At 30.6% G+C, this 18,213-nt stretch overlaps 1 protein-coding gene across 5 annotated transcripts in view; it reads right to left on the reverse strand.

The window, feature by feature from the left end:
- The window catches only part of LOC127698633 (rho guanine nucleotide exchange factor 4-like), a 91,671-nt gene that overhangs the window by 28,116 nt on the left and 45,342 nt on the right, over positions 1 to 18,213 (reverse strand). For 2 of the 5 annotated variants that reach the window (XM_052202187.1, XM_052202190.1), the window contains exons 2-4: positions 12,317 to 13,918; positions 3,570 to 3,744; positions 2,849 to 2,914 (exon numbers count right to left, since the gene is read on the reverse strand). In XM_052202187.1, the coding sequence (XP_052058147.1) occupies positions 2,849 to 2,914; positions 3,570 to 3,744; positions 12,317 to 13,918 (1,843 nt within the window). Of the gene's footprint in view, positions 1 to 2,848; positions 2,915 to 3,569; positions 3,745 to 11,594; positions 11,720 to 12,316; positions 13,919 to 16,229; positions 16,388 to 18,213 lie in introns of those variants that run through there. The other 3 variants (XM_052202189.1, XM_052202191.1, XM_052202188.1) reach the window with 3 other exon arrangements.

Below are 18,213 nucleotides of genomic sequence, written 5' to 3' on the forward strand. Positions count from 1 at the left end.
ATATGTTTTGCCATCTGAATAGAATTTGTAATACATGTGTATAATGTTTTATAAATGTGGTTCTTTAACATTAGGGAAAACAATCCTTTTTTCAAATCCCATGGTGCTATTAGAAAATACTAGGCATAACACTGCTTTATTTCAAATAATATTATTCCATAAGATTGATAGTATGTGTGAGATTTTAAAATATATCAAAAAATTCATCGTTTATAAGTCCATGTTTATCACTTCTATACCCTTCCACAATCAACCTAATATAAAACAATATTTGCCAATAAACTTTAAGCTAGCAAGCAATCCACCTAATAACATATGTTTCAATGAAGAGAACAAAAAATATATTGTTTTTCTTTCACAATGTGGTATATTTCAAACCACTACAACCCTGATCATACCTACTGCCTATCTCAAGCCGAACAGATGTTAGTCAAAAATAAAACACCTTGTGCTGCCTTCATAGTATTAAACTTTTATGCCATAACTTTTAATCTATGGAAATAAGACCATGAGACTAACAACTTTATGCAGAACAGATTTTAGTGTTTGAAATTAACAACAATTTGTGCTGATAATGATGCAGATTCTTTTGTAATTTTGTGGCTACCACTTATAGTCAAATATTGCTGACATGATTTCATAGTTTTATCTTTTCCTTCATTCCTTAAAAATCTAAGAATCAAATCAATGAAAACATTGTTAATTATGAACAATGCTTCAGATTAAAATATGAAAAGTTCTACACCTTCTTCATACAGAAATCCAAAAAAATCATCTACCGACATTTTGTTATCCTTTTTCATACATGTATATAGATATATCTATCAAAATGACTTGTGTTTTTTTTTTGGCAAGGTTTGATTAATTTCCTATGTTTATTACATCTAAATACTACAATCAAAATGATAAGTCAGGTCTTTATGTAATAAATTGTCATAATATTAATATTTTTATTTAAGTTATCAAATTATTTTGTACTGAAATTTCAAAATCTGAATAAAGTAACTAAATCACCTTTGTCTGATACAAAGTATAAGGCTATGCATTATTTCAATAAAAATCTAACGTGATCAAATTTATCAATTTTAAGCCAAGAAAAGATTTAAAGAATATATCAAATACAAAGCTGAATATTCTTACAGTTCCAAAGCCGATTTAGCCTCAAATTCTTTTGGGAGCATGAATGCACTTTTACCCTTGACAATAACATTTACAACAAAATTAGATTATAATTCACCTAAAAAAATGGGAATAGAGTGTTTAAAATGATATTATAGGTCCTATTAATGACATCTGCAAGTTTCGATACACATTTTGATTTGATTTCAGCACACTTGGCTATATAGTGGCAGCCAGTTTTTATAGGTGGGGAAAGCAAGGGGACACAGAAAAAACCATGACCTACAGCAGGAAAACTGGAATTCCTAGTCAAAGATGATAGTTGAACGCACCTGCCACAACAGGGGCACTAACTCACTACCTCAGTGTTGACTGGCAAGTGACCAATGTAGATGAAGTTGATTGAACAACTTAGACCACTCGACTACCACGGACCCCCTCCCCCTTTCCCTCATCCCAATGTAATCATAATTTGGTATTATGAAAGTAAAAACAAATGTATCAATTCATTAAAGAAATCTTTATACTAATAAATACGTTAATATAGATGTTTTTATGTATAAAAGCATGTTTGCATGCATATATATAATATTTTGGTTAAGAGGTTAATGTAAAATAAATTAAATAAAAATAAAGTGGATACACTTTACTCAGATTTAGAACCAAGTTATGTTTTAAATAAATTCAATTTCAATTGATTTGTGTAACAACTCTCAGGCTATCTAAAGTTACATGTTTTTTTTTATGTTTGAGTCTAAACTTGAATTTAATGAGTGTCATAAGGAGATGAAGTATTAGATTGAAACTATAAGTTTTCTTCCTCTCAAACTGTGTTTTCAATGAATAGAACTACCAGCCCAAATCATGATTTTGACTGAATATGATGCCAAATGATTTTATTTCACCACTCCATTTGCCATACTTTTCCAGTTCCAGTGATGGGTTCTCAGAATATCCCAAGTTCTAAACTTTGTACAATGTAAACAGTAAATTCTGGAACTATTGCTTTGTTTTTAACAATGCGAAAAAATGCCACATTATCAGGTTCGCAATAATAAAAACTCTCATTCATAATTACAGTAGGGATAATCCTTCAAAAAATATTTTAGATTCAAATTTTTTGTAAATTCAAAAACCAATGTGATGTTTTAATAAATTTGAGAAAAGTACTAATATATAGAATTTTGTAAGAATTATTAGTTAGATGAACATTTTATATTATGAGTGGTTTGTTGGGGTCTAAACATAGTGCCTCCTATTCCCTTTTGCGTTTAATTCTTGAACAGCCCTTAATTAATCTTGTATTATTGAATTTATTGTCATATGTTGAAGTTTTTTACAACAACAAATGCATGAACCAATTCTGAAAATTAGCAAATTAGGTTAAAACCAATTCTATATAAAAGCAGCACGTTAGCTGTCACTTTTCAGCTGCAAATTTGCACTTTTCAAAACAAGCCCTCTAAATATCATCAAGATTTATGACTCCTGCTAGATGTACACATGTATGTATTGACCTTGTAGATAAATACCTACTATTATTTCTCACAATGTTCAAGATAAAAAAAAAATAATAATATTTTCAATAAAAAACAGTTATTCCAAGACCAAATAAGTAAAATATATATGATTTACAACATCAATATAATGGAAAGAAGCAAAATTGTGTATACAAATACAAAGGGAGGCAACTATAAAAAAAATCCATGCCACAATAATTTTGTGATACCTGTAAAATAACCAAAGTCGTCAAAGATATCCTCATACATTTCATCAAAAAGTTGTAAATTATCCTCTGAAAGAAATCAGTAAATTGTGTAAACATTTATCTCACTTTTTATTTACAAAAAAGGTCATATGTGACAGTAAATGTATAGTCAGCTGATCTAATACTGGAAATTTAAATTCTAACCCTTTTTTTCTCTAGTTTCTTCATGGTTCTTTTTGGGGAAAATATATGGGCACAAATTAACTAATATCCGATTAAACTTTCAATTAGACAAGCTAACTGAACACTTTTATTTCATATACAATGTGAAAAAAATCACCCCCCCCCCCCCCCAAAAAAAAAAGTGTTAAATCTTCATTACTATGAATAGTAGTTTCGCTGATCTGAAGAATTTTGAATGGTTTGTGTGTTTCTGATTTGATGTATTGCAGCAACAGAATTCAACAGAAGAATTTTGATGTCCTTTTGTATCAAAACATAGTTCAAGTCTATAGTGTCAATCAAAGTTAAATACAAATAACCATTTCATTACAAGTAAGTAAAAAAAAAGTGTCAATTCAGCAATAATCAAATAACACTATTGTGAGCTGTTTGCAAACAAAATTCCCATAGAGACAAATTTTTTATACAAGACACTTGCAACATTCTCTGTGAAAAGTTTCTCATGCCGTTGTGTGTCCCAGTCACCAACATTCTCAATCAAACATGCTAAAATCCTTACCTAAATCTGACTTTGGTCTTGGTCGATTTTCTCCACTCTCCCTCCGTTTGACGGGAGATATGTCGGTAGTCTCTACAAGGTCGGCCCATCTTACACTGATTTCTGATTTTGGTCTTTCTGGTCTTGGTGATGGAGACTTTCTTCTCCTTGTTACATTTGAACTGTCTGTATTTGCCTGAAATAAAAGGAGAAATAATATGTAATCAACATACATCTAGCCTGCCACTGGATTGCACAAGGACTGCCTGACTGTTAGACTACACATTTGATCTATTTTCAGAATTGACAGGAATACACGCTGCATTTGGTTTGAATAATAAATGACATTTTCCCCAAAAAATGTCTGTTATAGTTGCTGACCAAAAAAAAACAACAAGTATATTTTCAGAGTAAACTGTTGTGGTGATTTAGAATGATAAAAAGATTTTTAATGTATAATGAATAAAAAATTAAGGACTTTTACAAGACCAGAACATTTGAAAATAATCTCGTACATATACAGTATGTTGTACAAACATAAAGGAGTAGGTCCGGTAAGGGCCGATTTTGGCCCCAAATTTCAGGTTCATCTGATGAAAGATTTTGGACACTTTTTAAACACTTAAGTGTCTACTTTAGTAGAATCAATTTATTTATGTGAAAGATTTGAACTGATTTAGTCATTAAAACGCTCTTATTCAAGCTTAAATGTTATAAATCTATCAAATATGCCATAATATGTCACTTTTGTGATAGTTTTTGTCAAAAATGAACGTGGCTGCATCCGTGTTCATCCTCAACCTTTATATATGTTATGTATTATCATCAAATACAACTTAAATTTAAATATTAAGAATGAACACAAATGTGGCCACGTCCACTTAAGACGGAAACCGTCTAAAAATTAACTCAAATGCTAAAATTATGAAGATTTTAGTAATTTAGCATGACTTAATGATGCTAGTACCCGATAAATATGCATTATATCATCAAAAACAGCCCATATGTATGTAACAGAAGTATTCTACTTTCCAATGAATAGCTAAAAGTTTACATTTTAACAATTTTGTAAAACTGCTATATTTTGGGGCCAAAAAGGGGTCTTACTGAACCTACTCCTTTTACTCCTGCATCTTGTGTGATGTGATTCAAGATGCAGTATTACTCCACTCAAGACAGTTAAATGTTTAAAACAGTTAAGCTTGACTGCTGTTTTTGAATATTTGAAATTAAATGTTCAGAGTGGAAGAGTGTCAAATCTCACAAGAAAAGAGTCAGAATCGTTTGTTTTAATGATTGTCACATGATGATGTAGTAGACAGACTGACATACTTTTCCAATGAGCATAAAAATTGTGGGAAGTCATCAGACAGGGTAAACCATTTTCATGAGTTGGAACGACCAAAAAAAAAAAAGAAAGGCAAAACATCCTAAAGTCAAAACTAATATTCGTACAAAAAAGAACTGAAAAGAGCAAACCACATTTGCATTAACAAAAAAGAAACAACTGGTCTAGGGAAATTTTTTTTTGAGAAAGAATTTGAAATATGAAAAACAAACAGAAATGAAAAATAAGACCAAATTTTAGAAAAAAAAAGCTCCTACAGAGCTATGAAAGCAATCAATGGTTTAAACTTGTTTTAAATTTATGGTCAAAAAGTTATCTATTTGATATGCTGCCCAAAAAGAAAGGAAATTCCAGTCACCACCAGAGCTGAACAACAAATGAAAATTTACTTAACATTCTGCAGACGATTAAGGTTGTTAGTGATAATTAACCTACAACTGCTAGATCCTCTGCCAAACCTCATCAATTTTCTGCAAGATACCAAAACACAATAACACTTATTAAACTAATTAGTTCTCCAGAGAAAATCACAGCATCAAAACATACCAGGAGAGGAAATAGTTGTTGGCAAATTAATAAAAATCTAACAGCAATAGGATCCTTGGCATGAATCTTTTTTCTACATGCTGGTTGCTTGTCTTTAATGCCTTTTGTGCTCAACTTTATATAATAAAGAAACTATTTATAAATAATAATACTTTACAATAGCAGGAAAAAAACTTTGTTTTGAATTGAAATCTCATGATAAGGTTATCATAATATAGGCATCGCTGCATATGACATTACTGTACTATAGCATCCTACTTTTCCTACAAAAACAACTCAAAACTTGACCTGTTTTCACCAGAATTCATTTATAATTACCCTAGTTCAGGCTTTGACCTGACAATCTGATAGAACTTGAGCTGTACATGTTTTCTTCCTGCTATTGTAAAGTATTATTATTTATAAATAGTTTTGCATTTTTTTTTCTGTATCATCAAATTCAGAAACTTCTTTATGTGGTATGTAAAGTTTAAAGAAGTTTCTGAATTTGATGATACCGAAAAAAAAATGCAAACTTTGTGACACACACTCTGTTGGTGATAAACCATGATATCAAGTATCCTCTTTATCCTTAAATGTATTTAAAGTTCTAAGCTAGACATGGCTTGACATACTGGTTTCTTCATACACAATCCTTCCAATTACCCCCACCAACAAATGCAAAAAGAAAAAAAATTCACATCAGTGGCCCTTTCCACTACATATTTCAAGTAATAAAAACATTTCAGTATAACTAGTGATCACTTTAAATCATTAGTATTTTGTGTGAAAAAAAGTTGCTTATTTCCCTTGAACATACCTGATAGTTCACTACACAAGCCTTGAACCATGGTAAAAATCCAAAATCTGACTATTTTCTGGTATGACTTACCTCATCATCTGATGAATCTGAACAATTGTCAATATCAAGAACTGGGATTGTCCTTATTTTATGAATCACAGGACTTGCCCGAGCTATGTCCGCAAGTCCACAGTCACAAAATTTATTAATCTGTGTAATCCCCAGTGGACTCAATTTTGATGGTACACATTTGCAACTGTAACTATCTGCCTTGTGAATTTTCTTTAAACAATTCCAGAACATTTGAACAGTCATTATATTTGGAACTTATAATCACATCAATGGTAACATTTAAAAATTGGATTCTCAATTTTTACCATGCAAATTGCAGCAATTCTGACTTCAATGAAATGGAATAGGAAATGAATCAAAATATATGTTATTTCCTTTAAAAACAAAATAGCTGCATTTATCAATAAGTGTAATTTGATACAAATCAAAAAGATTTTCTTCCAGAAACACTATTTAATATTTATTTAGTTCCATGGATAATTGCAGTTTTCACACCCAAAAAATGTGTAACTTAAATATTTCCATGTATTCCTTTTTTTATAACTTTGCATCCTTTCCATTGATTAAAAATAAACTCTTCTAACAGAGTTGTTCATCATATGAGGAAGTATATTTTTTAACCGTACAAGTAACCGGAATGGCAAATCCTGATCAAACTCAAGGACACCTACGAGTTTTCAAGAATCACAAGGAAATCCATCACAACTGTCAATGCTCTAACATTCAACATTATACGTTCACATGAAACAAAATATCAATATATTCCTAAAATTTCACCATTTCCACAGAGAATTCTGGTAACTTATGTCAATCTAAATAATCATATCAAAAACGTTTTCACCAAACTGATTCTTAACCAAATTTCTTAAGTCGTCTGACTAATATTTCTTAAGGATATATATCCCTATATCAGTACAAATGTATCATAATTATATTCTGATTATCACTTTTATGACTATTAGTCCTTTTTTTAATCCAAGGAGGTTTTATCAATCCAAAAGAAAAGTTTTGGAGGCAATATGTAAGGAGGAGGTGCAGAGAAACCTCAAGTGACAAAATTCACACTATAACGAGAAAAACAACACTTTAAACTGAAAAAGGATGCATGTTTTAAAGGTTAAAATGTGAACATGTTAACAATAACATCAAATAGTTTAGGAAAGTAATGAGTATCTTCAAGGCAAGGTGTATGATCATGACCAAATGATTAAGCCATCATTGTTTTTCTTAGAATGTATACTTTGTTTCATATTTGTTCATTATTTTTTTCTTTTTTACATATTTAATTGTAACTCTCCACCAAATGGACCTGTTTTAAAAAAATCCAATTAATATCATACAAATTTTCATATTTTACATTGAGTACTTAAAAATAAATATACACAAACTTGGAAAAAGTTACAATTTCCAAAATTCCCATCAAAAAGGTGACATTTACTTCAAAACCAACCTTAATATAAAAATTAGATGTGGTATGATTGCCAATGAGACAACTCTCCACCAGAGACCAAATGAGGTAGAAGGGTAGACATTGCTACAAAAAATAATGGTCTGTAAGCAGTCATTTTGTTTGTATTTGATCTCATATACAGTGGAGCCTTGTGAACAAATTTGGATAGCTTAACAAACTGATTTCATGCAAATGACTAACAGCTGTGGATTATTACAGCACTACTTTCATCATGTCAAAATTGGTGCAGTTATTTGGTGGAGTTTATGTAAATTAATTTAAGTTTTAACTGCAAATAAATTTAAATTTTAAAGTTATCTCCCATTTTCATTTTCAATTTATCCAACTGAATATAAACATGTATCTACAACTAATGCATTTATCAGGTACTGCTCTTCTTTCATGACTTTAGATAATTATCTTCTGATGAAAAATTTCAAGATACACATTGTCAGATAATCTAAGACTTTTTCACTGTTTTACAGGCAAGATAAATTACGAAATATGTTTTACTCTAGTAGAGAAAAAGAATCTGATATTGATCTACACATGTTCTACATTTGAAGTAGGCTAAATACATTCATTTGTTAGTTCTTATTCTCCTTCCAAGAAATAGATCTGACAAGGAAGGATAGGCTATTACATTTTTGTCAATTTTCATAAGAAATAAAAGAAATTTTGAAGAAAGAGTTAAATGAAGAATTTGCTTTTACATTTTAGTTAATCTTAATAACAATTACAAGAAATTTTGAAGAAAAGTTAAAAGAAAGATATGCTTTTACATTTAAAGGTAAATTTGAAAATGCATTATAAAAAATAAATAAACTGTCATCACAGAGATATGTCTCGCCTTTTTGTAATATTGATAATGCAAACGTTGAAATTAAAATAGCAATACTTTAAGTTACGCAAATATTCAAAGTCAATGAACCATGACTGAAGGTACATGGCTAAATAATCTCCATGGAAATGAGATGTGCCAATGCTAATACAACTGCATACCAAATACCCATTTACTTTTTATAAGTCATTCCCTTTAAACAAACCTAAACACAAACATTAACTTGCAAACTATGTAAAAGTTTCAAAGTCAATGAACCATGATGAGGGGTGGGCTATATAATCTCCATGGAAACGATACTTGCAAACGCCAATAAATTTGCAAACCAAATATCACTTAACATTAGCAGTTCATCTTAAAACAAGGAATTATTTGAATCTGGAATAATTTTGAATTCTGGAAAATTGATTAGAAATGTATGATGAAAACTAACCCAACTAAATAGGGTTAGCCATGCGTGCATGGCTAAGGTTAATTTTACTTTCACTATCATTTCAGTATGAACTAACTAACCCACCTTAGCCATGTGCGCATGGCTAACCCTATTTAGTTGGGTTAGTTTTCATCATATATTTCTCATCAATTTTCCAGAATTCAAAATTATTCCAGATTCAAATAATTCCTTGTTTTAAACTGATCTAATCACAAACTAATACATGTAAACTAAGCAAAAGTTTCAAAGTCAATAGACCATGACTGAGGGGGCAAGGCCAAATAATCTCCATGGAAATGAGATGTGCCAATGCTAATACAACTGTATACCAAATATCATTGACCTACTAATTGTGGTTCACTATAAACTAGACCTAATCACAAACTAATACATTGTTGACGCTGTCGCCGCCGGAAACAGCATACCTATGTCTCACTTTTTGACTCTGTCATGGCGAGACAAAAATTGAAGAACAAAAACTTTGAAAGTACAGTATGAGAACTGAAAAGAACCAACAACTTTGCTTATAATTACTTTTTTATAGATTTGATGCAGTTTGATTAGTTTTTGTTTCCGGTTTGTTTCATTTTTGCAGAAAATTAGGGTAAATTATTCTAAAAATCCAATATATTCTCCATCTTGAAACATTGGTGTGACCTGATGCAAAACAATTACCCATCCTTTCCAAAGCAACTGTGAAAATAAATCTAAAAAACTCAAGTATTACCCTGTAGAGAACTGTAATGATTGTACACATAAAACTATAGATGAAAATTAATCATTTGGAGCATCAGAGAAAATTTTATGATCTGTATCATGTATGACTAATTCTGTACTCTTCCTTTGCAGATGTTCCACAAAAAAAGAAAATAAATAAGTATCACATTCTAAAGTATAAACATTATGAAGAACCAGATCTTATTTAACTACCAATAATACATCAAAGTTTTAAAGGCCTTTGTGGAAAATACACAGAAATTCTCTAATTTCCTAATTTCCTAATTATAAAAATAACTGTGTGCTAGGGTCATCTCCCTTTGTGAGGTATTTTTGAATATATCTAAAATAGTAAAATTATACATATTTTGTAATTTTTGGCATACAACATGTACATTACAAGTGTTGTTATATTAATCACAAGTATAAATGGAGTTGAAGTTTGGTAAATAAGTTCTCAAATGTATATATAATCTGTTTAACAGGCGGCATACACTTTACTAACATAATATATTTGGTATGTAATATGGAGTGGCTGACATTTTTAGAACCGGAAAATCCTGTAATATCATACTCTATTTTATGTATAATGAAGAAAAGTCTTTCTAGGAATTTGTGAATTCAATGTGTCCTCTTTCTCTACTCAAGATGCAGTTTACGAATTAGTGTAAAATTGTTCTGACAGCTGACAATCTTTATTTCAGAGTTGCTGAGGCCATTGTTCCCCCTGTTAATGTATTAACAAATATTCTGATACCCATCATGGGTGTATCTTATACTTATATCATATGTCCATGCAGATTTATGGTTCTGGCATAAATTGCACAGTTAATGAAGCATTATATGTATCAATGATATTTTACAGGTGTTATCCATGTAAGCTTTGAAGTTATAACCCCCTGGCTTGACCATCAAATATCTACTGATAGCAACATCAACTTAACATAAACAAATCATTATCCATGATGATCACCTTGATTGAGGTCAAGCATTGATGTCCTCCATCAAAATATGAAACAAAACCTATATATCATCCTAGATAAAATACATTCCAAAATCAAACAGTGATTCTGAAAACCCATGTGTCATATCAGATAAAATACATTCCAAAATCATACACTGACCATCAAAATGATTTATATAAACTTTAGATGGCCTTTAGTCTTCTAAAAATTGTTGAATACATTTTTTTCTTTCTTTACATTGCATTCAGCATGCTCATAGGCTATTACAACAGATAATGAAATGAAAACATTTAAAACGTTAAAAGATTTTGTTGTAAGATTATACCAGTTGGTGAAAGTCACTGCTTGTTACTCTCATAACATTTATACTTTCATAGGAAAGATAAAATAGAAAGAATATTTATTACAAAAAAGGAAGATAATACTAGAAAGGTGGCTACCAGTATTTTTGTTTAGAATGACACTATAAATTAGATTTCAAAAAGATAACACTATAATTTTCAAGCAAAGAGGGACACAAAGACCAAAAATGCTGCTCAAACTTTCACTGGAAATAAATAACATGCGTTTGTTCCATATATTTCACTTCCTTGAACTCAACTTTCTTCAATTACTGAACTCCTTCCACATTCTTCCAAATGTTCGCTGCTTCAACTTCAAACTTCCACATAACTCTTAATCATCATTGAACTCAACTTTTAATTACTGAACTCCATCTACATTTGTCCAAATATTCGTTGCTTTAGCTTCAATCTTCCACACAACTCTCACTTGCCTCACGTTTTCTCACTTCCTGTCAAAACTCCTTCTCCATTTTGAAAGACCTACCTGCATTTTGTCTATTTATATATCCTGCTGAGAGCACTTAAGTCATTCCAATATACAGGACTTACCTCAGAATTGTACATATCATCAGATATATGTCCTACATTCTTTGATCACCATGAAGAAATAATGATGTCTGACATTGCAACTAATGTTTAACATGTAATATGTTTCAGTAAAAATTGTAAAAAAAATTATGTCACTGCAATAAAATCTCATTTGACATATCGCATTATAAGAACATTTCAAATGTTTACATGTACATTTTGTATATCAAAATTCATACAAATGAATCATAAAAATATCACTGGAGATTTTTTTCGCATTTACTTCCTTATATGTGCTATATTTACATGTAACTGGTACCTAATCAGATTAATTACAATTCATAATTGATAAACACTTTCAAAGCATGAGGCATATTCTCTGATATATAACATTTGATGACATTTGTTTTTAAACAATGAGATTTATGATTAAAACTTCATTTAAAAGATTTGAAGTTTGGATACTAAGAATTAATGCATTCACAGTTCAGGAACAGTTAAAAGCAGATCTGTAAACAGTTTAAAGTGCTTATAATTTAATGTCCTATGTGATTAAGCAGTATAATGATAACGATAAATGTGCAAACAAGATGCAATCTTTTTTGGTGAAGAAGCCTCCCAGACTCATTGATCTTTTTTTAACTTCGACCTGAGAAACTGATAATTTTTTAGTACGACCTCACCATTCACATATTCCCTAAGTAGAGTTTTATATTTGTTTGATATTTAAATAATAAATTTACCTTCAAAGATTCGTTACTGGAGTGTACACTGACATCATGCTGTATACCACTGTCATTACTGTTACTGGATGTCATGTCATTCTGGACAAGTGAAGCAAGCTTTTCTAAGTCAATAGCAGACAGTTTGTTGGGTCTGTGAGTAGGGACATCAGCAGATGCATAGTGATTTGAGTTATTGCCGTTTATTATCTTTGTCGCATCGATACTGTCATATTTTCTGTGAACAGATTCTAAAAGTTTTCCACCCATATCAAACATCACTTCATTAGTGGGTGAACTTGGTAAGCTTATATTTGAATTTCTACGAACAATTGTCACGTTTGGTTTAGGACTTTTTGGCCGTAATGGTTGTTCTGATATAGACAGATTACTTGAATTGAAAGATTTTACGCTTAGTTGATCATCAAAACGACCAGAACGAGATCGATGGTTTACAATATCTAATGAGCTCCTGGAAGAAGAGGTACCACTTTGATCGTAAATTTCAGCAGATGTATGACGCCTTTTAAATCTTAGACTAGAATAGGGTGATCCCGGGGCAGAATCCATTATATGAATATCATTGTCACTTTGAAAGGCAGCAATAGGTGGAGTTGGTGGTTCTTCACAAAGCACCTTTTCAACAGATTGTTCTTTGGTTTTCTTGGCACCAAATAATGTTTTTAAAGACATTTTCCATAATATTGACTCCTTTGATTCTGAGGACTTTTTCTTTCCTCCCTGATCGAGACTTCCTTTTCGTCGAGCAAACACCTTCTGTAAGAACCCCTGACTTTTGCTTCTGGTATCATCTAAAGACATTTTTCTGTCATGGCGAGGAGATTCTTCAACACTGGTAGTTGAATTGAGACTCTGAAGGCTACCATTCCTATTTTGAATATTTAAATTTTCTTTATACTTTATTGCCTCAACAAAACTTAAGTTCCTGCGTAAAGCAACAATAGGTTTTTCTGTTTCAGAAAAATCCTTAAAACTTCTACTTCTTCGAGCAGCTAATCGAGACTTCTTTTTTAACCTAGTTTTTCTCTTGTTATCAACTCCTGTATCTACTAATTCATTTTGCTCTATAGGAGAATGCTGAGTATAAGAATCATCCACATGTTCTGTTTGTGCACCATGTAAGGGGATGTCAGCATTTTCGTTTTCAATTACAGTTAAATTTCCGTCATTCTGTAAAAACAAATTGTCATCAACGTCACACAAATCTGCTTCTGACTGTGACCGCTTGCACTTAGAATAGTTAGTCCGGTCTTGTATCAAATCCCTTCCCATTGTGTTACTATTATTCACATTTCCATTTTCAATGTCAAGACTATGTGTTTCGTTATCTTCATCAATTTCCTCTGGAAAATCAGGTTCAATAATGAATGAGCCATTACGATACAGAATTCTACTTCCAGGATGGGACAGAGCAGTAGTTGGAAGGCTGTGTGATCTATGTGAGAACGACGATCTCTGTAAACAAGGACTTCTGCTGTTGATAGATGACGGAGTACTACAAGGTGGACTGTTTACAGCCTTTCTGTTTGTGATGTTTTTGTTTGTATCTTCGAGGATGTCCTCATTACCTCTTTCTTCAAGTTCTGAAATTTCTGACAGAAGCTGAAAAGATAAAAATAAATAATTATATGTATGCTAAATTTAAGTAAAAAATATTGGGTTTTATGGATGTATGGTCATGCATGATATTGAGCAGAGCTGACAAAGTTTAAAAAATTAGAAACAATGAATCTTCTAAACTCTATGGTATTATACAGAAGAAAAAAAGTGCAAAACAGAAGGAACACACTTACACACTAACAGATAGACACAATTACATATGACTGCTATATTCCAGACAAAGTTTAGGAATTTTCCGTTTGAAATGCAGTGTTAAACCAGGTTTATGGCAGCAAATATCCCTATTGTACAAAGTGCATGTGTTTTTGATGTTGATATTCCCTTTCTATGTGCTTGTAATAAAAACTACAATAGCATAATGAATTTAAAGATACCTTTAAAAATGAATATGCTAATGCATGTTCAAAATGTACTAGAAGTAACTACAATGTCTACTGCAGAACTCTATCTTTAAACAAAAGCAGTAGACATGCTTCATTACCTTAAAACAGTTGTGTAAGACTTCAAACTATCTAAATTCTATGTTTGCATATTTATTTTCTCTTCTCAACAGGATTAAATGAAATTGTAATCTCTGATTATATACAATCTTGATCTGTTTATCTCTTGGGGGATTAATTTAATCTTATCAAATTCAACACCTAGTTTTGTAAAGTTAGGCAATCATAACATGCACAGCTGGATAAAATTAGATCCAGACCTACCAAAGAACAGCAGATTAAAAGAACAAGGGAAAACTTTTTTCTGCAATACAATTTTGAGTTTGATCATACCTTGTACATGTACTGAGGTATATCTAATCAGATTAATGAAATGAATATTCCATTCAAGCTTTCAATGATCAACATTTTGCAGTGTTTCTCCCTTGCTGAGCCCCTCAATACTTGACCATTGATGTATACTAAATAGTGTTTACAGCCAAGGTTAATTTATTACTGTACACAGACTGGACAAGCATTTATTATCTGTCTCAACAACTGACCAGTCCTTCAAATATCAAACAAAGGGTTATTTAATTTCATTAAAGGGGCATTAGCTGTCAAGTTCATGTTGGATTTTTCTAGGTCTGTTTGATTTCATATTATAGGTTAAAAAAATATGTTAATAATCTTTTTTACCTGTATAAGAATGAGTTTTTCTAGATTGAATCAGTCAACCAAATGGTTTACCCTTGTTTCACTTCCAATGTTACATTCTTTTCCATTTAATAACTGAACATGCCTAGTCATGCATAACCCATCTATAGCTATAGGAATCAATTAAAGTTCACATGAATACGGATTCAATGAGGTCAAATTATTCACTTGCAAGTGAATAATTCATTAGCGATGTTTCTTTGCTTATTTTGACAAAACTGAACCAAACTGGTTGTTATAAGAGAATTATTATTTCACTATTTCACTTTCATTATTGATTGAACAAAAAAAAATCTTATTTTATTTTTTTTATATCTCGTAGCTAATGACCCTTTAAAGTATATTTTTGTTTTACCTTATGTACATTATGTACATTACCAAGTTGTACATTAAGGAATAAGCATAAAATCTAATTGTTTCATGATTTCATAAAAATGTTGAAAATTGATTAATTGGAAAAAAAAAGGGAAATAATTTAAAGATGACCTTGAGTTTTAAATCATAATTCATTCATCCAGAAGATGTGCTGTAATTTTACTTAATAATTGATTCAATAGATTCATCTCATTTCTCAACATCCCCCTCTTTTGCAGATCATTATGTGACAACACTTCAAAATACTGTTAGCTCACTGGTATGAGAATATATATGTACAGCTTGTTCATATTTTGCTCATTAATCAAAATATTGGGGAAAGTCTTGACAACCACAACATAATGTTACATGTTCATACCCTTGGGGTTTTGAGTTATGAATTTAGAGACAATCTACACTATTTTCAATACTAATATATATAAATGTCAAGATCTCATCTACTTTAAACAAATCAGTAATTAATATCTGAAATAACAGTAGATGAAAACGGGGTAAAAAAGTTGTCATTCATTTTTTAATGTTTTAATAACCGTATTTTGTATGTGATACTATTAAAAAAGGTCAAATCTAGAATAATATGACTCAGATATATAATAAATGTAATGAACATGACTAAAACAACATTTCACATAGTTCTCAAAGAATGTGGTGTTTAAATTCCAAGTCAGTAATTAAATACAAACTTTCAAATGTATCTTAAAATATAAACAAGCTGTAAGCTACAGCAGTGTAACTGTAAAAAAAAATTGGTTACCATGCCGTTTATTGTAAGTTAAAAATACCTTTGGACAATCAAGTGTTTGAAGGAACTGGACAAAATCACCATCCAATAAATCTATAATCCTCGTCCCCATTATTTCTAGAGGAATTTTTACAACCATACTCTCTTCATTTATCCAAATAATCTTTTGAAATCACATTGTCTTAAAATTTAAATCCAGCACAAAGTGTATAATCAAACAATGGTATCCACCAGAGCATGAAATATTCCTACTATTATAAATCCATTTTCTAATTAACTAAATTATCATTAGAATTGTTCAAATTTAGATCCCACACACATAATTTTAATCATAAAATAATCCCATATTTTACTGTAGTGAGGACAATGTCTAGAAAACCCTGTCAATCATACAGTCCATTCACTAACAATGGTAAATTCAGGTCAACAAAGTGGAAATGGGTCATAAATCCATTCATAAAATGCACATCAATGCACAATTAGGTAAAATCAAGGTTTTTTTAACAAATTATTTTCCTTAATTATTGATATGCATCTGTTCATATCAGGAAATGCAAAAACCTGCACACAACCAAATTGCAAAAATATATCTCTGGTTTTCTCATAACCTCACATCCATTAACTAAGTTTGACACAAATCTGTGAATCCAGTCAATTTTACAGGCAATTAGCTATCCCTCCAAAAATCAGGGGCCCCACATGTCTCCAGGGGGTAATATGAATCATATTTCTTTTCATTTTTACATGTTCATTCAGTTTTCCCTATGCTTCCATTATGTAACAAATCTATAATCTATTTTCTTGATCTGGTTAAAGACACACACATGCCATGGGGAATGTTTAAAGACAGAACACAATATCTATTTCAAATCTTTTTTTTATATAAAACACTTTTTGTGTGTTTGAACTTGAAAACAGCTGTTTATAATTTTGGCAAACCAAATTCTCTATCACAGATAAATTCAGAAAAAGATACCAGAGTTACATAGTTAAAAAAACTTAGCCAAAAAAAATAATTTGCTTTTGTTACTTTAAGTGTATCAAAATAAATCAGGAGCTTGGTGTTAATGTTTATCTGCTAAATAATTTATTTGATTTTTAATTCTCAGAATGTGTTATAAAGTGATGTTTATAATTAAAAAGCATGCTTCAATTACAAAGAACCGAGAATGTGTTGTAACTTCAAGGTAACCAATACTTCATATCCTATAATGTTTTAACAGAAATCAAAATATGAAGAAATTCCTTTGTCTCAACATTCTCTAAGATGCATCAGAGCTCTGATTGACAGTTTTCATTGCCCAATATTCATTTTAGATTTTGGGTCAATATTTTCAAAATACTACTTTACAACTGAGATTGAAAAATTCTGTTTGGTTTTTTTTTTTTTTATTTTTGAGTTAATTTTTTAACAAAATAATGTTACGTTTGTAATAAACTTGTTACATTTCATTACATCCTAAATTCAAATCAAATCTTAAGTTATCAAATTAAAATAATATTAGCCTCATTAATATAAAACAGCAATGGAAAAAACAAAACTTTAATTTTGAAATACCTATATTATAGTAAACAAGAGGCTGTCAGAGTGACAACAAACCGAATTTCTTGCAGAGGTCGAACCCTGAACAGTTGAGCAAGTATGGACACTACATTTAAGCTTAAAACAGCTCTGAATTTGGATTGTGATTGAATATTTGACACAGCATAGGTTTGTGACACAAAATGAATGTGGTCAAAGAACTGAAAAATTTGAAATTGGACATTTACCTATTACGGTCCAATTTCCAAAATCTAAGTATATTGTTAGAAGCAGCATATCAAAGAACCCCATACATATTCAATTTATGTTGAAATCAAACACAGTTTAATTTTGGACCCTGATTTGGACCAACTTGAAAGCTTGGCCCAAAAATCTAATATTTATTTTAAATACAGGTTTAGATTCAGCATTTGAAAGAACCCTATATATATTTAATTTATGTTGAAATGAAACACAGTTTAATTTTATCCATATAATTTTC

The sequence above is a fragment of the Mytilus californianus genome, unplaced genomic scaffold, assembly GCF_021869535.1.
Source record: "Mytilus californianus isolate M0D057914Y unplaced genomic scaffold, xbMytCali1.0.p SCAF_4, whole genome shotgun sequence".
NCBI classification, from domain to species: domain Eukaryota; kingdom Metazoa; phylum Mollusca; class Bivalvia; order Mytilida; family Mytilidae; genus Mytilus; species Mytilus californianus.